The sequence below is a fragment of the Galeopterus variegatus genome, unplaced genomic scaffold (assembly GCF_000696425.1).
Source record: "Galeopterus variegatus unplaced genomic scaffold, G_variegatus-3.0.2 Scaffold1584, whole genome shotgun sequence".
In the NCBI taxonomy this organism is placed as follows: domain Eukaryota; kingdom Metazoa; phylum Chordata; class Mammalia; order Dermoptera; family Cynocephalidae; genus Galeopterus; species Galeopterus variegatus.
The window spans coordinates 335,206-353,070 of record NW_007727695.1 but is presented as its reverse complement, the minus strand read 5'-3'; the positions used below and the strand labels follow the sequence as shown (position 1 = coordinate 353,070).

Genomic DNA, 17,865 nt, shown 5'->3' with positions numbered 1-17,865 from the left:
CCCCCCCCCCCCCCTCCCCCCCCTCTCTCTCTCTCGCTCTCTCTCCCTCTCTCTCTCTCTCTCTCTCTCTCTCTCTCTCTCTCTCTCTCTCTCTCTCTGTCTCTCTCTCGTCTCTCTCATTTCTTATTCCTCCCCTTGCTCTTATGGTAGGAGTTTTAATTCATTCTGGAATGTCTGGGAGGGTCCAGCAACTGCACTGGGAAGCCAAGAGGAAGGGGCTGCCAGAAGAGGCAATCAGTCTCTGCTGATGTAGTGGAGCCTGCTGCTTCCCCAAATGCAGTTTTTAATCCTCAGGTTCATTCATTCAATATCTGATGCAAAGTTGGGAGGAATGGAGGAGTACATTCCCATTGATGGGCACTGCCAGGGAGCCAGAACTTGACTTGGCATCTTGTAACTTAGCTTGCCCTTGGCACCTTTTCCGATGGAGACCCCTGCACCCTAGAAAGGGTGGCCCAGCATAGGAGATAGATTGAACCTGGAGGTTGTTGTGTAGCCAGGAGCAAAGTATGGATCTGGTCCCATTTTAACCCATTTATTTTCTTTCTTGCAAACCAAACTTCCCTCTTCTTTCTTTTTTAACCTCCTTTCTTTTCCTTTCCACCCCTTTTCTTGTCCCCCACTCCTAGTTTCTCCCCCTCTTTGGCTCGTTTGTTGGAGTGATTGACAAAATTAGTAAATCCATTCATGCTACTTTTATTGTGCAGGTCTCAATAAATCCCCCATGTCCAGGGCGCACCTTAATGAGCTAGTGAGCTGACAAATTTGTTTACTGTAGCTGGAGGTGCCGAGTAATGAAATGCACTTGTGTCTGCAGCTCACTGCTAAACAAATACAGGGTTTTCTGGGAGCCAGCTCTGCTAGCTGCTGCTGCCTGAGGATGCAGCCACATTCCCCAAGAGCCTGAAAGTTGGGTGTGTGTGCATGTTTGGAAAAATGTAATCACTGACCCATCTATTGCTTAGTTTTTTAAAAAATTTGAATCAGCTGCTCAAACTCTGCCTTTTCTTCGTTATCCATCGAGGACTTCTGTTCCCTTGATTAATGATATGAAACCATAACATTCCCCCTTTCCCTTGTGAAAATGGAAGGTTATATAGATGTATATGACAGATCCTAAGCAGATAAAAGAAAGGAGAAAGAGGTAGGGAGGGTCTAGATAAGGAGATTGAAAATTGGCAAGGCCGAATTGACAAGAAGGCTAGATGCCAGGGTTTTTGGCTCTTGGTTTGGTTTGGGAAGATGTAACCAAGTGCTCCAGCAGCTCTGTATGCAGGAGACAACTCCCATGCATGAGCTTGAAGCTAATTTAGTTTGAGGCAAGCCTTCCAAGATATTTTCTTAGCCTATCCTACTCCTACTGGAAGAGAGGTTGTAGGCAGTGAAGGGAATGGTGGGACTTGTCTCCCACCGGCCAGCAGCTGACATTCCCAGGGGTCAGTGGACAGACACTTCCTTCAGCTGGGCAGACTGGGCTCACATCACCCATGTGGCTAGCCTTGGGAGAAGGGTGGGGAGTTCAGGAGCTCATCCCAAATGATCTTGCAACTCATGCCCAAGATGGAAACCAGAAGAGAACTGAAGGAGGGAGTACGTGACACTTTCTCCAGTAGATCCTTTGACAAGGAGCCAGGCCTTAGATGACAGCACAGTGCATGTCAAAGGGGAGGAACCATTGTAGATGTCGTGGACTGACTGGGCTTTTGTTTCCTTTCTGCCTGCTCCTCCTCCTCCCCTCCAGCCTTCTCTGTCCTCTTGAGATGCAGACAGAACCTTCCTGCCTTTGGTGTGAGTCAGCCCTGGGCTTGTCTCTGTCTCTTTTTCTCTTGTAGAGTGGATGGTATAGCTCTTCTACCTTCTTTAACAGCACCCTCGGGGGGAAAGAGAGGAGAGAGATGGGAGAAAGGAGAAAGGCAGCAGGTTAAGTGATGGGTTTGGTGTGTGGTCATGAGAGCTGCCTATGGCTGGGGATGGTGTCTCAGAAAAGAGTACTCCTGGGGGTCAGAGGGAGCACAAAGACATGTCTGAAGGATTTGGGGGCAAGGAGTGGAGGGTGAGAGGTGTTTCCGGTTTAAATCAAGTTTTTCACCCCTGAATTTGATGCCTTCCTGTGGGGAGAAGAAGCTGCTCTCTCTTTGTTGGGTGAGGTTGGGCGGGGTTGGATGTGAGGAGCCCTTCCGTTGTCTGAGTGTATGCTGCGCACACACAGGCATGCACATGCACCCCAGCACATGCACACGGAGCTTTCCCAGCCTGCTTACCAAAAAAAGCCGGCGTATATTTAGATCCCTCTGCTCCTTTGATTAAGAAACTGCTTGTAACGGGAGATAATAAGTGCCTTGCTACAGGAAGGTGTAGCACCTGAACATCTTCTCCAGCTGTGTACCCCTCTGATCCTGTTCCTTCCTTTCTATTAAAGAGCTAATTGGTATGGAAATGGCACAGGTGTAAACATGAGGGTTTTTGTGTCTCATAATTTCAGACCCCATCATCACCTGGGTGAAATAAATACCCTAGATCTGTGTCACCCCTCCTGTCTCCTGTTCTACCCTGGCCTGGCTTTCTCTCATTTTTTGCTAAAATTAAACTTGTTTTAAACTGGGAATCTGTGAGTCGTACATGGCCTGAAGCCCAAACTGGCTGTGCTGCCCTTGAGGATCTGGTGTGAGTCACCTTCTCTGGAGATAGCATCGATGCAAACGGGGTCCCAGATAGTTGCAGAGACCCTACCCACATTACCTAGAAACACACTCCTCAGTCATCCTTGCCACACCATTCCCTCTTCCTAGTTCAGATTCCCTTTGGGAAGATACCCCGGGAGTCCAGGCTGAGACTGAACCCCATTCATTCTTCATAAGAGCAGAGGAGGTGCTAATTCTTTGACCTGATACATTATTTACTTAGGCCAAGGCTGATTTATGTATTTGATTTACATTAAAATTTACAGATTGATAGAAAACAATGCCTTTGTAGGATTTACATACTCAAAACATTTGTCAGTTGCCTCGTAAGAGCACTGTGAAGTGAGTGTTGGAAAGCACAGGTTAGTTGTGAATTCCCTTTCCTAGATGAAGAAACTAAGGTCAAGGACAGCAACTATCTCACCCAGGATCACAAAGCCAAGAAGAGCTGCACCTCTGGGTCAGAACCAGGGTCTTCTGACTGTTTCACTGCAGAATGTGGTTAAACTGATCCTTCTATGGTTTGGGTCTTTGCTTCTGAGCCACAGAGCTCAGACATGGAGGGAGAACTAGGGGATCCTGTCTAGCCCACCAAACAGACATGAGGACCTCCAGTGAGATCAGCTGCCTGTGGGTTACTTGGCGTTACTGATTTCCGAGGAGAGTCTTGTTGGAAACTCTCAGTAGTGGCTTCATTTGTGCACTTCGTTCTGAGCTTTCCCCAGCCTTGGCCATCTGTCTCTGTACCGTGACACACCCATGCCCCTGCCCTACTGTGCAACTTGTTGGGGGATATAAAGATGAATAGAACAGTTCCTTCTTTGGAGGCTTACAATCTAGTAGGCAGAGCTGAATGTCAAAAATAAATGCAGGGCTGGCTGGTTAGCTCAGCTGATTAGAGCATGGTGTTGGAACACCAAGGTCAAGGGTTTGATCCCCTTACCAGCCAGCCGCCAAAAAATAAAAAAATAAAAACAAATGCAATAAAGGGTTTTATGTGTTGTAACAGTGAGAGCTTGGAGGAAGATGATGTCCTTGGCACTGAGTCCTAAACGGTTTAACTCATCCAAAATGCCTTCTCTAGGGTCAGCTTCCTGGAAGAAGCAGCCCAGAGTTGACAAAACAACCTAGGCTTATATGTTGTACAGGGCTGCTATGAATGGTGGTCCAGGTCGTTCACTGCACAAAGCTGCCTAGCTGAGGGGGAAACAGAGGCTGAAACCTAGCCCTCTCTTTGCTCACCAATAATGTGCACCCAGACGAGGGTCTGTGTCTGTCCAGAGGGAGAGACATGATTTTCTAATTCAGATAAAAAGCATTGATTAGGGTGGCATTGGCTCTGTGACCACTTTACAGTTATAAAGCTTTTTCACATGGATGTTTCATTTGGTGTTCTCAGCAACCACAAGCAATATGCAAATGATAAGCAGATGATCCAGAGAAGTTAAATGACTGACTTGCTCAGGGTCACAAGGCAAGGAAAATGTCAGAGCTGTGACCCCGGGGCCTCTTTTTCTTCCCTTGTGCACGCTGACCTTATGGTTCCTGAAGATCTTCTTCGTCCAGTTGGAGCTCCGCCCCTCTCTCCAGTGCAGAGGCCTGATGTCCCTCCGTAGCTGAGGACAGAATTCAGGCGTTGAAGGGAGCAGAGCCGTCTAATGCTGTCGGGCCCCTTGACCCAATGCACATCTCACTGCAGCTAATGAATTGCTAATACAATTTTCTAGATAATTTTATTTCCATAGTCCCATGTTTTAATGCGTTTCCAAAAGCTAGCATTTATTTGCTTAATCTCCCAGTGTAATAGAATCTTCCCCGACTCATCATACATGCGAACAATCAGCTAGGCCGAAACAACATCAAATTGTTTAATAACTCCAATCTAGTCTCTAGATTTTTAACCTGCATGCACCAGTAGTTTTTCTTGTGTCTCATCCACATCTCCTCTGCCTTTTTCTCTCTTTTTTTTTTTTTAAAATACTGTTCCATCATCATAGCTGTCAGTCTTTGAGCAGAAGAAAGGGGTAAGAGGATGTAGGGCCTTCAAGTCCCCATTTCTTCCCTGGTGAGCCTTGGGTGGTGGATAATTGGCTAGGGGAGACCCCCTGCACCTTGTGGAACGTCCCAGGAAGGAGAGAGTGGCCACTATGGTGACATCATAACATTTCCCCTGCAGGTGATGACTTTAACTTTAAACCTGCCAACAAGGTGCAGAGCTGGTGGTCCAGAACTTCATATGTACCATTCTCCCAGTTCTAGCCTAGGCCCCAGGCCTCATCCTGCCACCTTGCTGGATTTCATTTCTCCATGAGCCTCCTGTCCTTGCAGTCTCTGCTCCTGTCTGGTCCCCACCCTCCTCCAGTGGCAGCACAAGTGCCAGCAGCTCTCTCCCTGCTTCCAGCCACTTGCCACCTCTGTTTTTTCCCATGCCTTACCTGCAGGCGCTGCCCTCATGCACAGGTTGGACCATATAGTGCCACCCCTGTCTCAGCCAGTTTGGGCTACATGTAATCAAGTACCATCAACTGCGTGACTTATAAACAACAGAAATTTATTGCTCACGGTTTTGGAGACTGGAAGTCTGAGATCTGGGTGCCAGCATGGTCAGGTCCTGGTGAGGACCCTCTCCCGGGTTGCAGGCTGCTGGCTTCTCCCTGTGTCCTCACATGATGGAAAGGGCAAGGGAGCTCTCTGGGGTCCCTTGTATGAGGGCACTAATCCCACTTATGAAGGCTCCACCCTCATGACCTCCCAAAGGCCCCACCTCCTAATACCATCATCTTGAGGGTTAGGATATCAACATATAGATTTTGTGGAGGACACAAACATTCAGTCCGTAACCCCCTCACCCCCAGTCCTCTCATGGCGCTGCATTGCCTGGCATGTGCAGCCCTCTGTGACCTGACCCCATCTACTTCCTGGCATACGTATCTCCATCCCCAGGACCTGTCCTCCAGCCCCACTTGCTCTGAGAAAGGCTTGCAGTGTTTCCTTAGGCTGGCTTGTGTCTCCCACCTCCTGGTCCTCAACTTCTCACATACCCAGAGCCTAACTCACGTCTTCTCTTAAGCCATCTCTGAATCACCTGTTTGTCCTCTGGATGGTTGTTGCCAGTGTCCCCACTCGTCTGGGACCTGCTTTCTCTGCTTGCCTCAGCATTGCCCTGGTCACCCTGCATGATGCCTCCACTTTGTAGTGGTTCAGTGAGTGGCTAAATGGATGTGAAGTGAGTTCAGGCCATCATGAGAGGTAGGGATGGCACAGCCTGGGGCCTGGGGAAAACCATGGAGGGAGAGTGCTGCAGGGTTCTCGGTCTACACTAATGGGCAGTACCTGGCTTGGATCCCCTCTGGCTGGCTTTGTAAGCTCAGGGTGTCCTACTGGGGGTGCCATTTATTTTTTCTCTGACCCAGGTGCCTTCCATGCTGGAGATCTCAGGGGATGCATAAGGAGAAGCCTTGGCTCTTAAAAGGCATGGCTTGCCCAGAAAGCCTGCTCTATCATACTGATTTAAGGCAGCTGTTAGGGCATCTGGCTTAATGGGGGCTCTCTGTGGGATGGAGGTTAAGGGCAGGGAGTGCGTGTATGCTGGGAGCCATTGGGTTAAAGCAGCAGGAACTGATGTGTCACAGCACATATTGCAGATGGACTCTGCTCCTGTGTGTGCTGACCAGGCTGGACTGGACATTGAGGGACTCACTGCCTGCATAGAGCACTTCTTTCCATGTGTCCCCTTCCATCACATGGAGTGGGCCCTGGATGCACTGGTGCTCCTAACTTGTCACTGGGCCTCTTCCAGAAGAAGCCACCCAGACAGGTGGCCAGCCCAGAGGTGAAATTGGGCCTAGCCTCATGGTTTCTGAAATCAGACAGATCGAGATGTTTCCAGATCCCAACTCTGCCTCTTTCTAACTGTGTGACCTTAGGCAAATTATTTCATCTCTCTGTTCTCCCATTGGTTGAAAAAGGGGATAAGAATGCCTGCCTTGTAGGGCTGCAAGTTTTAAATGCAATGACAACACAGATAAAGCACCTAGCGCGATGCCGAAGTTAGTTCCCTCCCTTCTGCTCTTTCAAAAAAGGGGATAAGAATGCCTGCCTTGTAGGGCTGCAAGTTTTAAATGCAGTGACAACACAGATAAAGCACCTAGCGCGATGCCGAAGTTAGTTCCCTCCCTTCTGCTCTTTCAGGGCCAGAGCAGTCGTGCACCGGCTATAATCCCCTCTCCTTTTGGCCTTCCTGACTGCTGGTGGATGGAGCATGCTGCAGGTGCCCAGATATTAGTGTCTGCAGAGGAGGGGCCCATCGCAGGGTGTGAGGGGTGGGTTGGTGGGGGGGTAGTAGTGAGAACGGTCCTTGCTTTCCCACTAGTTCATCCCAAACCCAGCCGTAACTGGGACCAAGGAGGCAAGACAGACCTCCCATCTTCTGTCTTCATCAGTGGGCCAAGGAGGTAGCAGATTCTTTATGCTGTTCCTTCTCTTTACCCCCACCTTCCACTAGGAGCTTCTGAATCCCACACCAAGCAGCCCATGACTTGCAGCAGCTAAAGCTCTGGCCCTCCCTCCACTTTGGACTGGATTATAGGCACTAGGCCTGACCACTTTTCCTGCTTCTGTCCCTCACACAGGGCATGGTGGTGCAGGGCTGAATGCAGGTGACATTGCCCAGATGCCAGCAAAGACGTCCTGGTTGGCTTGTAGGGGAGCTGACCTGCTTAGGGAAACAGAATCCAAAATGATGGGCCGTGAGCTACCAGTTAGGACTCAGATGAGGGGTTTAGGCATTTCCTCCCGTGGTGTTGTAGCCGGAAAGGCCATGGATCCAGAGCAGCATCAAAAAGGGGTCAGTAACAAAAAGGAAGCATCAGCCTCTCTTTGTGGGGTACTGTGGGGTACACGTGCTACTGATCAGCTCAGGGAATGGCTAGACAGAAAGAAATGAAAATCTCGTGTCACTCATTAGCTTAATATCCTTTGAAAATTGCCCATTGGTCTTAGGATGAAACCTAAAGCTCTTGACACGGTTTTCAGGACCCCATATGACTCGGTCCCTGCTTTCCCCTGGAGCCTCCTGTCCCACCTCTTCCTAGCCACATCATTCTCCTGTCTGATCCTCCGCCCCACCAAGATTCTTTCCAGCCCAGAGTGTTCACAGGCACTAGTTTGTCCTCCAGGAACGCTCTCCTCCATTTGTCCAGTGAGCTGTGTAACGTTATTGACGAGAGCAGAGACAGTGTGTATGCTCTTCCATCATTATATCCCCAGAGCCCAAAAGAGGGTCTTACTTGTAGAAGGTACCAAAATAATATTTGTTGAATGAATGGACCCTGAAGATTCATGATTTAGTGGAGAGAAGTGGTTAAGAGAACAGGGTCTGTAGCTAGCCTCGGGAAAGGATTCGCATACAAGCTGCCTGCGTTATGATTCCCAGCTCTGCCACTTATGAACTCCGAGGAACTTTGAACAATTTAGTTAATTTTTCTGTGCCTCAGTTTCCCCATCTGAAGGGCGGGGATAATAGAGCCCACCTTTTGGAGTTGTGGTTTTAAATTAGTTACATTAGAACAATGGCTGGCCCATATTTTTCTTCGTTTATGTCATCGCTCACAGAGCCTACGCTGACTCCCGACCTCCTGCCCCAGGTTCTGCTTCATAGCACTGACACAGCCACAGATGTACACTTGCCATTGCGATATATTTGGCTAATATCTTTCTCTCCCCCACTAGACTTTAGGTCCCCTCAGGGCGGGACGTACATCAAGTTTGTACACCACTGGAGCCATGTACTGGGTGCTCAATCATTGCATGGCCTGGGCTGCCTCTGGATTGGCCCAGAGCATGGGGTTGGAGGTGTTAGTCCTGATGTGGGCTCTCACTCTAGCCCAGATGGGAAAAGAACTGGTCTGTGTTTCCGCCTTGCTGAGGCTCTTCCCCTCTGCTGTCTCCCGCAGGCACGGACATGGCTGTCTTCTGTCTGCTGTGCGGCAAGCGCTTCCAGGCGCAGAGTGCGCTCCAGCAGCACATGGAGGTCCACGCGGGCGTGCGCAGCTACATCTGCAGTGAGTGCAACCGCACCTTCCCCAGCCACACAGCCCTCAAACGCCACCTGCGCTCGCACACAGGTAGGCCAGTCCAGGTGATGGCTGGGTGGGGGGCCCCAGGGGCCATTGTCTACATTTACCTCCAAAGATGTAAAGGGTTGGACACGTTGGGGCTTCCTGTAGTGCAGGTAAATGTTGACCATTCTCCTAATACCATCCTGTAGACTATCAGGCTCAACACAGGATGCTCATTAAAAACATAAGACTCTTCACTCTCAGGAATGTTGATTCAGTGGTCCAGAGTGGGGTCCAAAACTCCATTATTAATAGGTATTCACAAGGGATTCTGATGCAGGTGGACCCAAAACTCATTTTGAGAAAAGCTGACCTGCTGGTCTCTAACTCTGCCTTCACTCTCAGGAATGTTGATTCAGTGGTCCAGAGTGGGGTCCAAAACTCCATTATTAATAGGTATTCACAAGGGAGTCTGATGCAGGTGGACCCAAAACTCATTTTGAGAAAAGCTGACCTGCTGGTCTCTAACTCTGTCTGTGCCACCTCCCCTCATTCTCAGCGGCCCCTGCTCCATCCACACACATTCCTGAAGTCAGCTTCAGGCTCTTGAGGGCACGCAGAAGAAGCGGTCCTCCTTTCTCCACAATCACAGAAGACCTACACTTAGGCCTTAACCTAAGGGAAGACAACAAAGGGTATTTAAATAATGAGCCATGGAATATCCCTTCTCAGCCAATTCCAGATGATGGGGCAAGAGAGGGGTTATGAGTCAAGGAGGCTGGGCCAGGTGCCCAGGTACTAGCCAATCCCTCTCACCACCTTCTGGGTTTGGGGGATGGGACACTTGGTCCCTGAGGGCCAAGAGGCATTTGCCTCTTTGCAGTAGCCCCTTGTCTTCCCTAGCAGGGACATAGATGGCTTAAATTCCTTCCTTTGTCTAACACAGAATTGGGTCTTCGCTGACTGTACCTGAGTAAAGGGATTCCCATTTCTGAGTCTGCACATGTCCCTGCTTATGTGTTTTCTGTGCTGTGTTTGGGGGAGGGATGAGGTCAGGTCTCTATATGGGTATGCAACAGAGTATATGCTCATGTCTTTTGGAGAGGGCATAAAAATCTGCAGGCCTCTACCCTCTCTCTCCTCATTCTTGTGAGTGTCCTCACAGCTCAGTGATTGACTATGCAGGCCAGGCCTTGCATGGGTGGTAGACGCTGCTGAAGGGCTTTATTTATCGTGGACTGAGCTGGCTTCTTCTGCCACCAATAGGCATTCTCACCAAGGAGCCTGCCTGGGCTCTCACTTCTGGATGCCATTCTTTTCAGGGGAGCACAATGCCTGTGCACCACCAGATTTGCTTAGAACTACTTAGAATTGCTAGGATAGGATGGGGAGGTCCCAGAGGGCAGGGCCCAACAAGAAGGGTCGAGGAGGAAGGGATACTGACAGGGACGTTCTGTACAGTGACTGCATACGCATCTCCCTTCCAGGTGTATGCACCTTCCTATCAATACCTCCCTCAATGGGTCCCCAAGTTCAGCTTTATGAAAGATGTCCAGTCACCTTTCAGCCACTTCTGAGCATGTCGCTAGGTCAAATCAGTTGGCGTCGTGTGACTTGAATGATCCCAGCCCTGCTAAATCCAAATCCACCTAGGATACACCTTCCTCTGCCCATGCCACATTCTCAGAACTCAGATATCAAAATGTCACGTCAGTGGGCTGGCCCGTGGCTCACTCAGGAGAGTGTGGTGCTGATAACACCAAGGCCATGGGTACAAATCCCATATAGGGATGGCAGGTTTGCTCACTTCGGTGAGCATGGTGCTGACAACACCAAGTCAAGGGTTATGATCCCCTTACCAGTCATCTTTAAAAAAAAAAAAGTCACATGCCCTGGTATCAATCATGGAGCGGCTATTTCCAGGCAGGGTTCAGGAGAAGCCCTTATGCTAGGAAACATGTTTGCTGGGAGCACACACACAGAAACCCATTGACGTTCACACCAGCGAGGCACTGTGCACACAAGCTCTACACAGGCTCTGCACACCCCTCACACAATGCCTCATTAATATTCCGTTGTTCTTGGCCCATTCACTGCCGTGGCTGGGTGTTTAGCATCGGCAGCTGTGTTTGGTAGGTTAGTCCAGCCGTGCTCTTGGCATTGATGGATCCCCGATTCACATGGCTCATCATATAATAAACTCTCAGCTGTGCTGAGGGGAGGGGCCTGAGGAGCCGAGGGGCTGGGGCTCGGGTGGGGAGGATGTCACTGAGCTCAGCTAGTGCCAGGGAACACACCAGGTAAGCACAGATTGAGGGTGGGGGGTCACAGGTGCACTGGGCAGGCCAGAGGGGGCTTCTAATTAGTCTCGTTTGTCCTGCACTTAATGTCAAGCTCATTAAAAAGGCTACCGAGTTAATCAACATACCACAAATTGGATTTTGAGTTCTACAGCCAGTTTTGTGTACATTATGGCAGCACCGACACGATTAACTCTCAGGGTGAGGATTTCAGGCCAGGTGCTCGCAATGCTTCAAAATTGGGTGTGTGCACGTGTGTGTGTGCATGCACACATGCGCATTGCTAACTTTTCTTTTTTTTCCCCCCTAAGTTCTTTGTATTTCTTTCCCTGTGCAGACTCAGATTTCCTATTTAAACTCATTTGATGTGGGATCCACTTCATAATTAAATTCATAAAAATCTAATCAAACAAACCCCTCTGTCTTAACCTTTTGTTTTTCAAACTCTTAAGGCCCCCCTCTTAAGGACACAGGCAGCTGTCCTCCCGCCTGTCACCTCCCATCCCTCCCACCCCCTCTCCGGCTGGGTGGCTGCCGATGTACATTTTAATTACTGGCTCTGGCTGAAGTCTCACATGGCCCTTGCTTTATTTATTTATTTATATCTTAATGAGGATACTGAATCTTTGATTAAAGTCGTAATTGTTGCCGATTCGGTAAGGAGGGGGAGTTGGGTGTCAGACCAGACGGGGCCCTGTGTGCAGACACACAGAGAGACGTACTGGGGCACACACACACACAGACTGGCCCTTGCTCTGTTAGACACACGACTAATTAGTGCCAGGGTCTGCATGGGCTCCACTCCCCTTGGGTTTGATGGGGCTGGGGGCTGGTCCAGTCAGTCTGCATAGCCCTGGCAGCGAAAATGGGCTGGAACTGGTTTCCCCAGCTGAGAGCCCTAGAACTTGGTCCATCTGCAGATCTGCATGGGGGGGGACTCACTGGCCATGCCTCTGAGCCAGAGCAGTGCCCCATCCATTGGGGTGAACTGGTGTCGAGGGCTCTGTGTTCTGAGCTTCTCCTGTTCGATTCCTCGAAGGAAGTGCCCCCCCCATGCCCTCAGTGTTTCTTGAAAATCTTCCACCCACGAGAGAGTCAGCCAGTGAACAAGACCCCAGGATTCACTCCCCACAGAGCCTTAAAAACCCTTCAGAGCCATCAGAAGAGATGAGAATTTATGTGGGTACAGGGGCCCGCATTCGGGAGGGGAGAGGTTTGGTTAGCGGCCTGAGGAGGGGAGAGAAAGGAGAGAGTAAAATATCATTTTAAAAAGGAAGTGAAGGCACAGGCATGCAAGTCTATAACGAGAAGGACAATTTATGCCCAGGCACGAGCGCAGTTTGACATGGGGATAATGAAAAAACGTAGGTCATTGTGGATGACTTAAACCTTCAGCAGCTGAGGAAAATGTATGAAATGCAGAGGACATTACACGGTTGGCAGCCCCGCACATCTGCAGAGGGACAAGTGAAATACAGTGGGCCATTCTTTACCATAAACTGTGGTTGTTGGAGATGCAGCCCAGAGAAATTGTAATTACAGTGACAAGACGAATCAGCGATATTTAAATATTCATGAACGAAGTCTGAGGTGATCAATCTATCTTTATTGTCTGTGCTTTCACTCCCGTAATAAATAAGTAGCGTAAGTCCTTACCTTTTATACCCCCAATCCCCCACTTTGGATACAAAATGCAGGATGGTTAATCTCCACACCCCAACCTCTTACCCTCCAGGGATTTAAGAGCAGGACACCCCAAAAGGCGGCTGATGGGCATAGATTCCAGACCGAGAAAAGCTGATTCTCCCCAACTTTCATATACCAAGTATTTCCTGAGTGTCTGTTCTGGGTCATCCCTGTGCTATGCCCTGAGGCTGCAGGGATGGATGAGGGTCACTTCATACCCCTGAGGCACTTCCATTCTAGAGGCAAGGTGGGCATTCCCGTAGATACAGGACAGTGGGTCTATTAGCAGCCCAATAAGTATACAGTATCCAAACTCTAGAACCAAACTCGAATCCCAACTCACCTACTTACTAGTTATTTGACCTTGGGGATGATATCCAGGCATCTCTAAGCATCTCCATTTTTTTTCTCATCTGTTAAAATGAGAATAATATCTTTAAGGTTGTTACCCTGATCACGTGATATGATCTGTGTGTTCTTTGCACAGCATTGAGCACTCAACAAATGGGGGCCATTTTAATGAGACAGTGACATGCCTTAAAAAATTATACTACTTGTAATGAACAAAATGCTGGACATTTCTTCTCTTTCAGGACAGAGAAGAAAGTGTCACTCATTCTGTCTGGGAGACTAAAGGGAAGTTTCCCAACAGGGATGATGTATGAGCTGGGCTTGGAAGGATGAGTAGGAGTTCACCGGGAGAACAGAGCAAATCAAGCAGAGGAACCAGCTGTGTAAAACTGTGGAGGAGGGAAAGAGCGGAAGGTATTTGGGGGACAATAAGAAGTTCCCCAAATTGGAGAGACTTTTTTGAGGCTAGGGGAGTCAGGCTGGAGTGACTTTTACTCCTGACCCAGAGGAAAGGGAGAAGAGGTCATATGAGAATCAGAGGGACAAGGTCTCAAAGCCCCGGGTCTGCTCTGTCCTTATGGGGGCCTGCTTTCTGGGCACTGCTGTTCATCCCTGCGCCAAATGGATTCTCTTTTCGTGGGAGTGGCCCTTGCCCCTCGGATGACCACTGAACCACAGTAACGTATGGACACATGTGAACATAGGTACTTCCTGCTATGGGGACCCACAGAGGCTTTGGATGCTTAAGTCATCTTTGTAGGTGGTGAATACAGGCAATCCTCCTCCTGGTGCACTGAGTGTGCCCTCCTGTCCCCTGAAGAGGGGGCAGAGAGAGGCAAGGGCCTGATCCAGCCCCTTGTCCCCACAGGCGACCACCCATATGAGTGTGAGTTCTGCGGCAGCTGCTTCCGGGATGAAAGCACACTCAAGAGCCACAAGCGCATCCACACAGGCGAGAAACCCTACGAGTGCAATGGCTGCGGCAAGAAGTTCAGCCTCAAGCACCAGCTGGAGACGCACTATAGGGTGCACACAGGTATACTGAGCACCCGTCAGGGGACCTGGGTGTGGGGGGGAGCAGATGGTTTTCCAGAGAAGCCCAAGTGAGGATGGTCTAAGGCTGAACCGAAGAGAAGAGGGGTTCTGTTAAGGGATAGTATGGTGGCCTGTGTGCTACTGCACCCCTCTCAGGGCCAAGGTAGACGTTGCTAATCAATCACAGCACACTTTCCCGAGACCCCAGACCAGCCCCAGGTAGCTGCACCAATGATTCAGAGTGACGTGCAGGAGGAGTCTATTCGTGAGTCTTGAAAGAGGGTTAAGTTGGCCCCATTAGCTGAAAGTTCAGGTTAGGATGGTTTGATGAAGGGTTAGAGTAAGAATTGGGACGTGTTGAATTAGCTTATGATGAAGGTTGTGAAATTGTTAAGTTAGAGGTCAGTTCTGAGATTAGAGGAGCAGATGTATTTTGCAACCCCTCTATGTGTATAATGTTTTATCCTTTCAAAGTGCCTTTACATTTCTTTTTACGTGAAAGAAATGTGAGCGGCTGTTTTCCCTAGGGGTCCAAGGACAGAACAAGCGTGAGCAATCCAGGCATCCAGAAGTTCCCAAGTTGGGGGCAGTGGAGTCCTGGAGCTGGCCCGCATTTGGTTGTGAAAACCTGTTTTGCACATTTCTTCCCAACTTCAAGTTCAGTGGCATCACCTTGGTTCCTTAAAACTGGCTATCCTGAGAGTATTCACAACATGGCAATCAACAGATACTACAAATCAGGGCTCTTTGGAGAGCCAGTTGTTAAACCCTCCAGCATGCTACTGGTTGTGGGGAGGGTGGAAGTTTAGAAGAAGACTGAGAGGGAAGCAGAACCACCTCCCCTAAGGATAAGAGGTGGTGAAACCTGGCAAACCAGGAAGCCTCCTCTCAGTGGAGACAGCTGTCCTGTCGGAGGAAGTGGGAGAGGAGACCTCGGGCAGGTCCTGGTGGCTTAGCGGGAGGTGTTGGCATGGGAGGGGAGGAGTGGGCAGAGCGAGTGATGAGCAGAGCTGCATACTGTCAGAGCTCTGTTTTCTTGCCTCTAGCTTGGGGCCACAAGGAAAGGGTGGGTGCTGATTGCTGACAACTAGAGTAATCCAGAGGATTTCCCAGAGCCCAGGGGTTTCCTTAGCCCCTTGTTAGGGATGTGACCTGGCGGGTGGATCATTAAATGCATTGGCAGTGACTATTGTAAATAGCTGGTCGATAGTTAGATCACTTTGGCTGTTCATTACTTCATTATTTGCTGGGGCCTCTGCACAGAGGAGTATCGATAGTGAGATGGCTGGCCAGTTAATTACCGTATTGAAACATGGTTCCCTTATACCCTCTGCTCAGCTCCAGGGGACTGTAGTGGAGGGGAGGTCGGGATAGCAGGCCAGGGTATGGCCGTGTACTCCCAAGTTCTCTCCCCCCCCCCACCCCATTTTGCCCCAGAGAAGAAGGCAGCATCCAGGGCAGGTTCTTAGAGCTTCAGCACAGTACACATGCTCAGATGTAGCATGTTTGAAGGACTGGGTTCCCTTGATGTCCCCCACACCTGCTCCCCACCATCTGTGGCCCTGAAAGGACCCCATTCGCCTGCTCCCCCTGCATGGAACTGTGTCCTGAAGAGCCATCCCTAAGGACTTCTGGGGCCTACTACCCCCTTTCTAGACATCTGTTTCCTTCAAAAGAGTGGGAAGAGACAATGCCTTTGGGAGAATTAAGAATAGTAAGGGCAAGGGGCTAGAGCTGTGCTGAGCAATCCCGTAGCCACTGTCTGCATGAAGCTATTTACGTCAGTTACATGAAATAAAATAAAAAATGCAGTGCCTCAGTTGCACTAGCCACATTAATTGCCATATGTGACTAGTGGCTGCCATATTGAATGGGGCATCCACCATTGCAGAAAGTTTCTGCTGGAGAGTGCTGAGCTAGAGGGACCAAGGCCCTCTCAGCCCCCTCCCTCTGTCCTCACTTTCTCCTGCCCTGTCTCCTCCCCACCCACCTCCAACAGGTGAGAAACCCTTTGAGTGTAAGCTCTGCCACCAGCGCTCCCGGGACTACTCGGCCATGATTAAGCACCTGAGGACACACAACGGCGCCTCGCCCTACCAGTGCACCATCTGCACAGAGTACTGCCCCAGCCTCTCCTCCATGCAGAAGCACATGAAAGGCCACAAGCCCGAGGAGATCCCACCTGACTGGAGGATAGAGAAGACTTACCTCTACCTGTGCTACGTGTGAAGGGAGGCCCGTGGTGGTGGAGCAGGAGCGGGGAGCAAGGAAGAAGCGTTAGAGCAGATGAAGTCAAGGAAGGACTGTGCAAAAAAATAAAAAATAAAAAATAAGAAAAGGAAAGAAAGAAAGAAAAAGAGAAGAGAAAGGAAACCTGATAGCTGTTTGGCCTTGGATTCTCTCTGAGGCTCCAGGTGACCTGGATGCCAAGCCACTCCCTTCCCTGGCTAGAGAGTTGCCTGATTTTCAGGGGTGGGAGTGGTTTTGTTCATTCAGATGGTGGCTTATTTTTCTCCTCCCTCCACCCAGACCCTCCTTTTGTGTCCGGAGGTGGAGGCCAGGATGTGGGCGAGAGGCCCTCTGCCGGCCCTCCTCCACAGACTCCTCAGAGGATGAAGGGAGGGGGCAGAGCAGGGTCTGGGCATGGGGGCTGGGCTGGCTCGCTGGTTGACGCCCAAAATGGCAGCTCTGGTTTGCTGGCAGACTGGGGAGGGGAAGGGCTCTCTCTTCCCACCACTGAGTTCATCTGTTGCTTGCCTCTGCTCTGCTGCATCTGGGTGTCTGTCCCTCGTTGTTGCTGAGGGCCTCATGGCTTTTGCCCCCTTCCCCAACGTCCTGCCCACTGCCTGAGGGGAAGGGCTCTCTCTTCCCACCACTGAGTTCATCTGTTGCTTGCCTCTGCTCTGCTGCATCTGGGTGTCTGCCCCTCGTTGTTGCTGAGGGCCTCATGGCTTTTGCCCCCTTCCCCAACGTCCTGCCCACTGCCTTCCCTGCCACCTGTCCTCAAGTCCCAGGGGGTTTCCAGCCCCTCATGGGTCGGGTGGCATCTCCTTCTTCCTCCTGTTCCCTAGTGGAGAAAGCTGCGGCTGACTCCAGAGCCCCTTCTACCCTTAGCTTTCTGAGAACACAAAAAGAAAGAAATCTAGTACCCCACCCTATCAAACCCCTTTATGAGCAAGATTCCTGCTGAGCTGCTTTTGCTTCCAAAATGGAAAAACATAAGAACGAAATATATAACATCCCACCAAACAAAATCCCTACAACCCTATTTCAGTCCCTAGGAGAAGGAATCCGTGAAAAGGCTCATTGTCCAAGGGAAAGTTGTGATATCTTTCTCTGGATGGGCCTACACCTGGAGAGGGGGTCACCCCGCCCAGGGGTAGGGGAACTGGGCAGGGGAGGAAGTCGCTGACTCATACCGGGGACCCCAGATGTAGTGAGTTCAGGGGTGAAACCCATGTCCAGAGAATAGCACAGAATTCCTGACTCACAGGGCCCCCCAGTCCACCAGGAGGAGGAGGAGTTGAAAGCGCTTTGGCCTTGTGTTATGTTTTGCTTCTTTTCTGTGTCCCCTGTTAGCACATTGTACTTGAATTACCTCAGTTTTTTGTGACCTCATGAGCTTTTTTAACCCCTGTATCTCTTTTTTGGTTGGGGGTTGGAGGGCCGGGGAGGGTGTTCTTTTCTGTTCCTTGTGTAAATTAATCATTGTTTTTATAGACTTCATCTGGCCAAGGCCCCCCACCCCACCCC

The 17,865-nt window shown here is 50.1% G+C and overlaps 1 protein-coding gene across 1 annotated transcript in view; it reads left to right on the top strand.

Moving 5' to 3' along the window:
- The window catches only part of ZBTB16 (zinc finger and BTB domain containing 16), a 175,864-nt gene extending 159,396 nt beyond the window's left edge, over positions 1-16,468 (top strand). Inside the window, exons 4-6 of the mRNA XM_008577829.1 lie at positions 8,636-8,806; positions 13,946-14,113; positions 16,112-16,468. Of these exons, the coding sequence (XP_008576051.1) occupies positions 8,636-8,806; positions 13,946-14,113; positions 16,112-16,341 (569 nt within the window). The 3' untranslated portion in view covers positions 16,342-16,468. The remainder of the gene's footprint in view (positions 1-8,635; positions 8,807-13,945; positions 14,114-16,111) is intronic.
- Positions 16,469-17,865: the final 1,397 nt, after the last annotated feature.